Consider the following 14541-nt stretch of genomic DNA (forward strand, 5'->3'; position numbering starts at 1 on the left):
ACAGTCACTCCACCAAACACTATGTCGGACATACGACCCTTAGCAAATTTGTCGCATGTTGCCAAAGTTTTCGAACGCTGTGATGTAAATCGAGTGGTAGACTATCTCGAAATAAATATCTTATTGGATAAATACCAGTCTGGATTTCGGAAACATCACAGCACTCAAGCTGCACTTCTTAGATTGACTGATGAGATTCATAGAACTACCGACAGTGATGATCTTACATTTCTAATATTATTTGACTTTACGAAGGCTTTTGATCATCTAAACCCCAAAGTGTTGCTTGTGACACTATTTGAAATGGGATTTTCCATTGAATCTATCTTATGGTTCCAATCGTACCTCACGGGAAGATCTCAATCAGTTGTTGATCTCTCGAATATTCCGTCGAGACCAGTAAATACTACCTCAGAAGTTCCTCAAGGATCTATTTTAGATCCCATATTATTTTTGATTGCTATAAATGGAGTAACAAAGCGATTGATATTGCAAGCATGGCCTTTTTGCCGACGATAAATGATCCTAAGCAACAAACGAAAATTGAAATTACTCGAAGGATTTAAATTGCCGCAGATCATTCTAGATGGACATAGTATTCCGCATGTCAATACCACCAGGCATCTAGGTATCCAATTATCAGAAAACCTTTCATGGGATGCTCACGTGGCGCAAATCTCCCGAAAGACTTATTCTACGTCAAACAGCCTAAAGTATAGAAAAAACATTCTGTCCCAAGCTTGTCGGAAACTCTTGGTTGCTACAACTATCCTACCGATAGTCGACTATTGTTTCATAGATTTTTTGGATTCTTCGATAGGGCTTGATAATAAACTGCAATGAATAGTAAATAGCGCAGTTAGATTTGTTTTTAGTTTAAAGCGGGATGAATATTCCACGCCCTATCGTCATAAATTAAATTGGCTTAGTGTAAAAACGCGAACTTATAGTCCAGCATGATATATCTAAAAAATCTGACAGACTGGAGAACCAAAATTTATCCGTAAATTGTCCTGCGATGAAGATGAGAATATAAAGCGTTCTGATAGGCTTGCCGTAAAAATAATAATATCACTTTCAAATTTCCAAACTTTGCAACTGTAACATAAGAGCATTCTTTTGTAATGTCAGCAATTTGTTTGTGGCAGGAGCTATCGATAGAGGTTATACGCTCTTGACTGAAGGCTTCAATACCAAAGCGTTACATTTTTTCATGGATGTTGAAGTAAACAGTAATCTTTAAAGCTTGTTTGTAAACTAGTGATAACCCAAATGGATGTCACAAATATTTATAATGTTAATAATGTTTATAGCTCTTATATAATATACTTTATAGTATTTTACGTGACACTGTATTCTTTCTCTTTTTGTACAAAAATTGGATTGGTTCCAAAATCTAATCAGCTCTGAAACTTGAAGAAGCCACGTTCAATGCTATGTCAACCATCAAAATTGGTTCATTCCTTCAAGAGAAACTATTGTTGAATGAATTAAAAAAACATTTTTTTTAGGTTTTTCGGAATTTCTCAAAAACGACTAACTAAATGAATTCCGAAATCTGATCAGCTCTAGGACTCAATAAAACGCATCGATTTCCATCTCAACCGCCTCAATCAGTTAATTTGTCCGAGAGATATCGTTGGAAAAAAAAATGGAGAAAAACGTTATTTTACTTTTTCTTTCGAAAACAATGGCATACAAAAGTATTTTCGAGACGACGATAAAAATGTTGATATAATATAATCCAACAGAACTATTCAGCTGGGTTGTAGCTGGCAGCTCACGTTTCGTAGTATTACATTCACAGAGCTTTTTATCAACCCAATTCAGACATAGTAAAACCTAGATTTTTCCAGTCTTAAATTAAAAACCCTGATTACTTACCAAAAATAGCTGCAGTATCTAACTTATGAAATCGTCTAATTGCCGGCGTTTACCTCTTTACAAAAAGGAAACTTAGTAACAATTGTAAATGACATCACATTCAAATTAGCTGCTTTTAACTTAATGCAAAAGCTCTCAAATTTAGCATCATACTGTAATAATCATAAAGATATCTTTGTTACAAGCATATTGTGACGTTTGCTACGTAAATATTGAAATCATTGGGTGTTCGATGTCGCAACACTGAGATCTCTAACGATAAACAATCCCAAGGCCCCAGCTCTCTCGAACGCCCCACTTATGGTGAAAGCATTGGAGAGATCTGGTAGCGTCACGAAGTGAATGTCCAAGGGTAACTTACCCTATTTGTTACCATACATTCACTTAACTTTCTAAACATCAGCTCAGGATGTGCACTAGGCCCCTAACATCTGTATATAAACACCCGAGAATCTTCCAAAGTCAGTCAGTCGCCCTCAGTTATAACTAAGTAAAGACTGTACTCAGCAGTGTGACCAAGTCTGTTCTACGCTCGAATAATACCATTATCCAGATCTAATTGGCACAGAGAAGTTGATTCACCAAGCGAATCGAGGCCCATGGTGGCAGCAGCACCGCTCAACTTAAGAGTACCCTGCAATCGATTCGCTATAAAAGAATTACGCTCAACTTGTGAGTACGTTTTTCGGTGTTCAAACACTGACCTGTATCCCATTTGGATTCTGTGGCGAATTAACGAGCCGTGTGACTAATATTTCCGCAGACAACGCGCAACTTGTGAGTACGGTGCGGAAATCGGTTCGCTAAGAAGGAATTATGCTCAACTTGTGAGTACGTTCCGAATCTGAAGCGGATAGGCTTGTTCATTGTAAATGACTAGAAGATTCCCGGGTCACACCAAAAGGAGTAAGCAAATGCACTCCTTAAAATCTACCGCAGTACTAACAATAGATATTAACAGGAATTTATAAGGATTGTAAACACACTAGTAAAAGAATATATTCTTCTGTTTTTCTAAAAACAAATTTCATCATGTACTTAAAACCTTTCAATTTCCCAAATCGTAGAGAATAAGACTTCTCGAGGACTATCCGGCAGCCTACCTCTCTTTCATTCCTAATACTCTAGTAGCCACGCAGGGTGAATAAAATTAGGAACCAGGTAGAATTCGCATCCGCTCGGCGAATTACTATCAAACTAAAATTACGTCCATATAGGTAGACTAATAAAGTACTAATCACTATAGCGTGAGTTACGATACATGTATGCAACAACCCTCGATACTGAGTACGTTGTTTGATATATTTTTAACATCTAAATTGACGCATATTAATTAAACGGGAACAAGGTAGCCCGGTATTTCTTTTTATTGATTTCTTTATTGTGCATTGTTACGTCCAGATACGGACTTAATTTTATATTTATTTTAGTCCAAGCCAACGGCTTATAGACCGGGAATCTGTGAGGATGTTGGTCTGGGTTAAATATTGATAAAACTTAAATTACAATTAATCATCTATATTGAGATCAAAAAAAAAATATATATAATTTTACAAATACGAAAACCGATTAATTTGGATATAAAATGGCTTAACATACATATATATAAAGTAACTTAACATTTACAGTACCTGAGTTCACAGCTATTCGATTGAGTTATTGCACTGAATTTAATATGCGATTAAATTTGTTGGGTTTAAACTCTTCGAATAATTATTGGTCGTATAGATATTACAAAAATGTTACTTGCAAAATGCTGATGAGTTTATATGAGGTAACACTTGCACGGTGATTGAATTAATTTTCAGTGTGAGGACACTTGAAATAAAAAAATAAAAGTTGAATCAATTTTCAGTGTGAAGACACTCGAAAATAAAAAAAATTGACTCGATTTCAGTGTAAGGACACTCGAAAATAAAAAAAGGAAACTAGTGCTGAACTAGTACGGAAAAAGTGTGAGAACACTTGTATTTTCCTTTCCTTAAACAACCGGAACTGAACCGGACTGAGCTGAACTGCCCAAATTTCGGTTCGACTACACTTTTTATAATCTCTTATCAGGCCTACTCAAAGTACTGTTTTGGGGGAAAACTGTGTCCAATCGGAGCACAGTTCCTAATGGGGCCTTTCCCTTTCTATATGATTTTCACCTTAGGAAGGCGGGAAGGACATGTCCCTATGTGGATCTATGTGCGGGCGCACCCATACATACACCCACATGTACAGTATTTTACTTATTGTTTAAATTTATTTATAATAATATTATTCAAATTTATTTGTAAATTTATTTTAATGTTATAATTTGTTAACTTGAAATATTAATTTTAGTTAACATTGATATTTTTTAAATTGGCGTTGAGCCTATATTATGTAGTTATTATTATAGGTTTTATTTAACTTAAAAATTATTACTTTTGTTGGTCAATAAAATCTTGATTTGAATTTAAAATGGGTGGCCAGCATCCGATTCTATTTATAATATTTAAAAAGTAAAATTTACTAAGAATATAACAAAAGAAATTATTATGAGGTGGCTAGTCAGCCGACTCCAATTTACAATGTTTAATAACTATTTTTACTATCTTAAATTATAAATTACTCATGATGGTTTTTAGTAAGAATCATTTATTATAGTATTACGTTTAGGGATTATTTATTTGGTTATTAATTATTCTTTGAGATTTGTTTAGTTGAGTACTTTTTATATTATGGTTTTTAAAAATTTATTTACTGGATTGTTATTTATTATTTGAATATTTTAGTATTTTATTCATTCTTTTAAATGGTTTATTTAAATATTTTTTTTTTTTTATTCATTTTAAATTTTTAAATTTTTTTATTGAATGACTATTTCGTCATTAAAATTAAATTTTTCTATTTGTTTTGTGATGCCAAGATGTCTCGACAAAGTGCATTCAAAGAGAAAGTAAGGGATTAAGATTATTTTTATTTATAGCTCGAAGTTTACGTTCCACGTACACTTTTGTTGATAATAATTTTTTTGTTTTCTACAAAAGTGTTTCCAGATGCCCTTTGGGCCTTTACAATTGCCCGAGGGCTCATTAAGATTACGTTTAGGTGTTTGTTCTAAAAATGTCAAAGCAAACAAGTCTTAATCCCTTAAAAGCATTTTTACAACTACGTCATGTCTTATCACTAAATATTATCGAAAGAAAAAGAAAGAAAAAAAATAATAATAGAAAAAAAAATAAAATCTGGTCTTCGGTTCGATTTTCATTAATAAAACAAAATTAGTAATAAGATATAACGCTCAGCATTTAACTGGACGTAACAGCATCAATAACCGCGGATTATCTACATAAAGTATCAAAAACACTACCCCGGACCTGACAATATATAATTTTTTTATATCAAGTAAGAAATGGCCTATATTTTAATAACATTTCCGAAATTTGATATCATATAGCCGAGTAATTTTATCAATAACTAATAAAATGATTTTATTAATAATTTAGATTCTTACTCAAGAAGATTGGAACGTAGTACTTTCCAATGGAATGCAAAAAACGTCTCATTGGGCAGCATTATACTTTATAGTTCTTATGACTTTCGGAAATTACGTACTGTTCAATTTACTGGTTGCTATACTGGTTGAAGGATTTTCATCAGAGGTAAGAAGCTTACACCATGTAAATTGCTGAAGTTAGTTCCATTCAGAGTATGAATTTGTTCGTTATGATAAAATCAGCGAGTTACATTACTTATTAATCATAAAAGAAAGACAACTCAAAAGCTGACAAGCTTAAAATTCATAAGCATTAATCAGATAACTTTTTCCTGTCATAGATGAAATGAATTCATCTTCTTGGATAAATTTCATAACGAATTTTTTTAAGCAGTGAATAAATACTTCTCCCAGGAGAAATCTTATTAAAGTTTTTTTAATTAACTAACAAATGATGAAACTTCCATAAAATTTGGGAGATTCCGATTCAAAACAGTTTCGGTAGGATTGTCAAACCTTTCCATCCAATTTAAAGGAAACAAAAACTAAAAAACTGACTCATGTTGTTTTCACTCAAAGTAGTGTTATGTCCGAATCAATTTTTGTTACATTAGTTAATAGGATATGATGAAATTATTAATCGTAATGTCGTGTAAAGGTCAAAAATAAAATGCAATTTATTAGAATTTAAATTTACCTACTTTTTTTGTTGCAAATCCAATTCAGTCTGCTGGATTAACTGGATAGATCGTTGGTCTGCTTTAGGTCCTTGAATATTGAAATTGGACCGCCTCCCAATGGACACCTCTTGTAGAAAAGTTGTGATCGAAATCTTTGGAAAAACTGTAGAACGACAGATTTTTGTTACGTCCACAATGACGAACACAAATTATTCAGTCCCTTAATTGCAAGTCAAAGCACTTGAGCCATTTACTCGGGTAGCGGAGACCTCGCTATTTAGTATTAAGAATGTCAATATACGGAAATATAATGTACGACGTGAATGGATGCGTCTTATCACTAGATAAATGAACAATAATTGAACTTACAGTTGGTTTATTCAATATAATAATTTGTCAGGATACAAGATTTAGCTCAGCTTCAGACCAGATTGTTGTTGGTTGAAATTCGATTCGAAATAAATTGTTGTCGGGTGGCCAGATAATTAGTCACGATATAACGTAAACCTGGCTGAAATTTCGCGACGGAGACGCGGAACAGCTTAATATAGCGTATGCGGTCGCCCACGCGTGATACTAAATAATAATAAACGATTTTCAATGATGATAAATATCGAGATCAAATTAAAATAATATAATAGATTTTAATATTTGTCAAAATATAAATAATAATTAAATGTCGCGCCTGGACCAGCTCCTCAGGCTGGGTTAGTGCACGTAGGCGCCAAACCGTTTATTTAAAACGGACAAAACTTTATTCAGGGGGAAAATTTACGAGGGAAAATCCGAGCAAGTGAATCGTGACAAAGCGGAAAATACTTGAGAGATACAACAGAAATGAAATAAATAATAGAAAAAATTTGTTAATAAATAATAAATAATTACGTATAAGTAATAAATAAGATCAGGAAAAATGAAATTAAGCAGTAGGAAAAGATCCAGACAAATAAATATTAAACTTTCCCCGCCAGCTGTTGGTTTTCACGTTTAATTTTTATAAACAATAGAAAAATATTAATTTTTCACAGTATTTAATTTTGTTAAAATTAATAACAATATTACCAGGTTATTTTTCCACCAATAATATCACAATATCACAATAGATTATGTAAACTGAGTTGATCAAAAACAAATATAATTTAATTTAATTGATAATATAAATTTTCAATATTAAATAAAAAGAAACGATTATTTCATTTAAATTTCCCAAAATCATAAATAATGACAATATTTTTTTATTTCCTATTATCTCTCAGCACTTGTGAGAGAGAGAAAGATTCGGAATTTATCTTCACTCACACTCGAAATAATAAATTCCTCTGTATTAAACTGATTAATAATTTTAAAATAAAAATTTCAATAATAATTTTAGACCGCTGGGGTACACAAATAAATCAAAAGTAACAAAAAAAAATGTAAAGTCACTCAATTATTTTAAATAATAATAAATATAAATAATAATAAATACATATGATAATGCTGAATATTTTTCTACAAATATTTCGAGTGAGAATTTTCACCCAAGTGATGATGTCAGTACTTGAGGTATTTACTCAAGTACTGTATGCGCTCTATAGATATATATACTATAGGTATATATATATATTTATACCGGCAACGTTTCACTACGTTGTACTTAACTTATATGTACATATATATATATATATATATATATGTATAGGAATATCCGAATATTTGTAACAATAATAAACGAAGTATTTAACGATAATTAACGACAATTATTTATAATATTAATCATGTATCATTCAGTAATCAATTATGAACAAATTAATTTCCCTCGCCGCGGCGACCAACAACTACCGGGGGGAGGGGGGGGGGGAGTTATCACGTGAAAAATATATGCCGTGAAAGAAATTCAAAGTACTTACTCAAAATTAATAATCTCCAATAACCAAAATAAAATGGGTTGAGACAAATATTTTAACTGATTCACCCGGTGAACTTTAATAATTATCTTCATAAAAAAAAAATATAAATTTTGCAAGATTGTACCGCGTAAAAAAGCGTCCACGCACAATGCTATGGATAATTATTTAATGTATGAGCTATCTATCTGTAACTTATGCCCATTTTTATCTTATCCAATAACTGAAATAATAATTATTTAAATTTTATCAAATTGACGTCGGAAATATCGCCAAGGTATCGATTTACCGTTACCCGGCGGTCAATATTTTCAACCAAACTGACATCCTTAGTCGGATGACAAGTTTAAATAAAGTAATACATTAGACAATTGTTGGGGCATAGTGCTACGCTGGATTATGCATCCCAACTATTTCAAAATCATAAACAAAACTTGAAAATAACGAAAATCAATTGTTTGTATTTTTAAATTATAAAATAAAATTAATACACACACGTGCTCTCTCATACTCAGCACGCATGCGCTAGTACCGTGCACAGACTGCCGTCTCCAACGGCGAAATGGCGGAATGCCCGCGTAACGACTCAAATTCAAATATATAATCTAAATATTTAACTTATAACTAAACGAAATTAAATGATTTGAATCGTTACGTGACAACGATTTTTAAGTGTTGAGAATTGTTGATGTGAATGAGCAAGGAGTTTACTTACACTGGACAATTGGAAATCTGCCTCAGTATTCTACTCAATATATCGAAAATTATTTAAATGTGAATAATAAAATTTAAAATAGCAATTATATTCAACAGAAATAATTTAATTATTTGAATCATTTGTAATATTGAATAAAAGAATTGAAAATAGAAATTATTTTTATTTAAAATATTTCTATTTAAATTGTATAAATTTCGAATTTAATTTTTAACGACTTGAACAAAGAATTTGAAATTTATTATTTAAAATAATGATATTATAAGTAGTCAATAGCTTGATAATTAATGGGCATAAAGGGCCAACGTGCGGCGGTTTTTATAGGCGCCGCTATATGGGGTAAGGGGGTGGCACGAGGGCGGAATTGTCCCCGAGAGACAAAAAAGAGTCTCCAAAATTTGTGGCATAAGAAGTGGGAGGAGCGTCGGGTCCGGAGGGAGGGGGGAGGGGGGTAAATGGGCCATCGGGTCTAAATGATCCCCTTAAATTTTCAACATTGAAAAATATGGATAAGGGGGTGGAGAGAGGAAGGGGAAGTCATTGGGGCAAAATGTTCCCCCCAAATTTCTAGATAACTCAAGAACTTAGAGGCGAAATGGTATCTTACAAAATTAGTGACATGGAATGTGTGTGTGTCTTTGGGAGACGGGGAGGGGGGGGGGTAAAATGGACCACCAGGGCAAATTGTTCCCCCAGATTTTCAGATGCCTCAAAAAATACAAGGCAAAATGGTACTCCCCAAAATTTTAGCATAAAAACATTAGTTTTGTGGGCAGGGACTATCTGGGACAAAATTGTCCCCACAAAATTTTTAGCATAAAAAAATTTTTGGGTGGAAAAAAAGGCCCCCGAGGAAAAAATAGTCCCCTACAAAATAAGTTAAAGATTTCTAAAAAAGTTCGATATTTCCAAAACTTTTTGATAAATTGTAGCAGTTGTGAAAAAATTTGATATTTTCAGAATTTTCTTGATAATTTTCATCACTGAATGGTTCAAAATTCTTTGGATGATTTTCATAGAAGAAGATCTGAAAATGTTCGATATTCTCGGAATTTTTTCGATAATTTTAATCGAAGTCCAAAAAAGTTCGATATTTTCATAATTTTTTCGATAATTTTTATCACCCAAGTTCGATGATTTCAGAACTTTTCCGATAATTTTTATTATCAAAGTTCGATATTTTTAGAACTTTTCCGATGATTTTAGTCTAGAAGTTAAAAAAAGTTCTGAACCATGTCACGATATTTTTATATCGCGGCAGTCTCGCATCAGGTCGGTGGGCAACAGAGGGCAGCACACGCTGCTCACACGTCTCATCCGACACTGTATTATAATTGTTGTTTGTTCATTTATAAGATTTTATTTAATTATTGTATTATTAATACTTAATTGATTTCTTAGGTGTGAATTGTGTTTAAATCAGGAGATTTTACTGATTAAGTTAAGCATATATTTGGATTTTGTAGCGCTGGGGAAAATAGTTGCGCATTTCATTTATGTGCTTATGATTGTTTTGAATTGGTTGGCGCATGCGCGTCAACGCGACAGTTGGCATCCGTAGATTTATTTATTATACATAAAGCTACTAGTTTTATGAATAAATTATTGGTTGATTTATCGGTGGATAATATTAAGAATTAATTAGGGAAAATACAATTGGTCATTTAGCGTCGGGAACTTAATAAATTACACGGCCACAGTTATGTAGTACGTTGGTGGTACTGTAAAGAAATAACATGCGACAGTCGTATATCTCTATTAGGTGAAGTGAGATATACGACAAAATGGCGTCGGCCTAGGTGCCGGCGTGAGATTCACGTGCTGCCATGGTCAGACGTGGGATAGTCTCTGTAAGAGTAGCGTGTGTGCTCTGTTACATTAAATTAATTATACATTTGTCGCCATTTGGTATTTCGTGTAAATAATATACACCCATTGGCATTAGTTGAGCATTAGTTAAATTGCATAAAGGAAAATACATTTACCGTATTAGCGTGCAACCAAGGGAGTTGAATAATACGTAAACTGTAAGTACTTTTTGGCTAATACATTGGCGTGTAATTTTGGTTCCCGAGTTGGTGATCATTTGTATATAGCATAAGAGTAAGAGAGACAGAGAATTCTGAGTATCAGTAACTGGTCATAAGCATATAGTGGAATGCGTGAATATTATACCCAGTGAACACAAATACAGTCAGTGAAATTATTCAATATTTGAGTATTATTTATGAATTATTATTGATTTGATTTATTAATTATTATTCAACGGAATATTGCTTACGAATTAGTATTATTTAGCGTATTGATTATTCCTAACTTGAATTATTAATTATTATTTATTTGAATATTGATTATGAATTATTATTACTTTGCGTATTAAGTATAATTAAATTGAGTTATTAATTATTGTTAATTTGAATTATTATTATATTTATTTGTGAGTTGATTCATCAAATAATTATTTTATTATTTGCGTTCAAAACAGAATTATTTTGAAATACTGTAAATTCACCATTGGAATTTACTGGGAAATTGTATTGGGAAATACTTCAAATTCTTATTCAAGATTATTTATCTATTGTTTCCTAATTTACATTTGTTTTTGTTCACGTGTGAGTGAGACTATTAATTATTAATAGCTATATGTTTTACAATACATTTATTGTTTATGCAATAGTAGTATTATTTGAATTAAGTTTATATGCGCATACTATTACTATTATTTTCTTTTGTAAGTGATTTATTATTATTTTTGAACATTATTTATGTGAGTATGCGCTATATATTGACTGATTAATTTAATTAATTGATGGATAATTAAAGCAAATGGTCATCAACCCGGTATTTATTTACTTTTATTACTTTAATTACTGCTATCTTTCTTGCTATCCTTTTTCCTAAATCTGAAATCGCTATCCTGTCATTTTATTTTATTTTCATTTTCATTTTCTCCGTTGTGTTATTTCGAGTTAATTTTGTTCGTGGGGCACACGAACTGGCGCCCAACTAGGTTTTCTAACCCAGCCTGAGCAGAGCAGCCAGTCCAGGGAGGTTCAAGACATCTCCAGGTGGGATATTTGGTTCTGGGTTTATTTTATTTTCAGTTTTCGACCAACGGAGAGCCATAACGGCTATTGAGCGCCAACTACACTCCGCCGTGGGACGCGCGAAATAGAAGAGAACGTTATAACCATCCGAAGTTCGGTAAGAAAAATTATTGAAAAAGTTCTGAAAATATCGAACTTTTTCGAACTTATCTGATAAAAGTCATCAGAAAAGTTCTGAACGATTCGAACTTGGGTAATAAAAATTATCGAAAAAGTTATGAAAATATCGAACTTTTTTGAACTTCGATTAAAATTATCGAAAAAATTCCGAAAATATCGAACATTTTCAGATCTTCTTTTATGAAAATCATCCAAAGAATTTTGAACCATTTAGTGATGAAAATTATCGAGAAAATTCTGAAAATATCAAATTTTTCCACAACTGCTACAATTTATCAAAAAGTTTTGGAAATATCGAACTTTTTTTAGAAATCTTCAACTTATTTTGTAGGGGACTTTTTTTTCCTCGGGGGTCTATTTTCTTCCACCCAAAAATTTTTTTATGCTAAAAATTTTGGGGGCCAATGTTGTCCCAGATAGTCCCTGCCCACAAAACCAATGTTTTTATGCTAAAATTTTGGGGAGTACCATTTTGCCTTGTATTTTTTGAGGCATCTAAAAATCTGGGGGAACAATTTGCCCTGGTGGTCCATTTTACCCTCCCCGTCTCCCAAAGACACACACATTCCATGTCACAAATTTTGTAGGATACTATTTCGCCTCTAAGTTCTTGAGTTATCTAAAAATTTGGGGGAAACATTTTGCCCTGATTACTTTTTCCACCCCTCTCTCCCCTCTCCACCCTCTGCCCACTTTCGATGTCACAAATTTTGGAAACACTTTTTTGTCCCTTGGGGACAATTTCGCCCTAGTGCCACCCCCTCCTCCTTCTCCCATCTTTTTCAATGTTGAAAATTTAAGCGGATCATTTCGACCCGATGGCCCATTCACGCCCACCTAACCCTCCTCCCACTTCTCATGTCACAAATTTTGTAGACACTTTTTTACGCTCAAAGCTTCAAAGGCATCAAAGATTTTAGTTTGTAATGCTATTTATATTGACTTACAAAAGTTCCAAAAGAAGTTCGGTATTGTAACACACTTCGAAGTTCGACTGTCGAACTTTTTTTTTACACGGGTCCTTCTTTGGATCTCTCTGTCACTCATTCCCACACGCGTTGAAATTAAATACAGTAAATTCGCCAAGCTCTATTAGGACCAAATTTTTTTCAGACAACCCTATATAAATGTGTTTGCAATGAAACAGTGTTTATGTTGATATAAGACTTTTTCTATTATCCTAACAAGTGAAAGTAACTAGCATCGATATACCTGTTAATACCTGCCAACCTAGTAGTTTGTCAAAGTAAATAATAGACAACTCAACGTCTGAACATTCTATATGTTTCATACTTTAAGTCAGGATAAAATTTTTCTTATGATCTCGATGTTGCAAAATTTTACAAAAAATCATTTTTCAAATTCAATGATTAAAAATATTGAGTCCTGGATTTTTTTAGCAAACTCATTTTAAAAATATTTTTCAATATTCTTAATTTGCTATAAAATAAGTTTTATTCTATTATCAGCCCGGTGAAGGTCGATCTTGGTTCGGATCTTAGACTAGTGTAAATGTTATAACTTCTTTAAGTTATCACGGCATAAATATTAAATAATCTGAAATTATTATTCATTCAATTGATAACGGTGTACTAACGGGGTTTTATAGTATTATCAGTTTGTCTTTATTTCAATTATTTATCGAGTTGTTCAAAGTAAAATTTATCGGCATAGTGGTGTGTGTTAGAGAGACAAATTATGTGGTACATCACACGGTATGACATAAGAAGAAATTTTGAGAACGCGACAAGATAGGCAATAGTACTACTTATTAGTAAAAGGAGAAAGGAAGAGCCAATCAAACGCTATTAGGTATACCTTTTTTTATATGGGTAGTTACAGGTTATCAATTAAGATTAAGGTTTGAGTGTTTAACAATTAATAATCCATTTTTCCTTATCTATCCATGGGTTATGGTTATTTACCCTTTACGATTAGTGTTTTAGATGTTATCTCTGGTTGTAATTATAGATATCCAATAGATTACAGTCATTATTAGTTTTATAGATGAAGGTGCAGTAAATTATCATGATAACTTTGGCTAATCCTTATTTCATTTTTTGGTTGAGTTATTGAAGGTAGAAATTTTTCGCTTGCGTATGCGTTAGTGTGAGACAGATGGGAAATGACATAGTTAGCTTCCTTGGTTGATTTCGAATGGTCAGATAGTTAATACATGAGTTTTTATCTAGTCGTAAATTCTATTTTTCAATAGCTACTGATCTGTCATAATTACTCTTGCTATTATGGTTAGTTGGCTATGAATTCAATTATCCTCCATAAGATGTTAAGAAATTATTATTATTATTGTTTTATGCTCTGCCATAATATTTTATGGTTGCCCGATGTAGTTAGTTCATTGTTATCCTATTTTATTTCGTTATCAATACGTTGGAATATTGCGCCTCAAGTTGTTAATATTTATTTTACGAATAAGCTTCTTGGTTAATGGTGCAATACGTACTGTTGCGTATTAAGCGCTATTAATGATTTTATTTAACGCCAATGGTGTCAATCTTAGATTTTATTACCTTGTTTTTGTTTATAATTATCAGTTTGTTCTATAGATTATTTAAAATTTTAAAAAATTTTCTAAATTTTTTTCTCTCAAGTTAAAGTTATTTTGAACATAATTATGAAAGGGTTGACAATAGAATCTCCCATTGGGTCACTCATGTACAAC

The 14541-nt window shown here is 32.3% G+C and overlaps 1 protein-coding gene across 1 annotated transcript in view; it reads left to right on the forward strand.

The window, feature by feature from the left end:
• Nucleotides 1–5700, forward strand: part of LOC103569168 (voltage-dependent T-type calcium channel subunit alpha-1H) — a 209451-nt gene extending 203751 nt beyond the window's left edge. Inside the window, exons 5-6 of the mRNA XM_053736984.1 lie at nucleotides 5361–5516; nucleotides 5692–5700. Of these exons, the coding sequence (XP_053592959.1) occupies nucleotides 5361–5516; nucleotides 5692–5700 (165 nt within the window). The remainder of the gene's footprint in view (nucleotides 1–5360; nucleotides 5517–5691) is intronic.
• The last annotated feature ends 8841 nt before the right edge of the window (nucleotides 5701–14541 follow it).

Source organism: Microplitis demolitor, chromosome 2 (genome assembly GCF_026212275.2).
Source record: "Microplitis demolitor isolate Queensland-Clemson2020A chromosome 2, iyMicDemo2.1a, whole genome shotgun sequence".
Lineage (NCBI taxonomy): Eukaryota > Metazoa > Arthropoda > Insecta > Hymenoptera > Braconidae > Microplitis > Microplitis demolitor.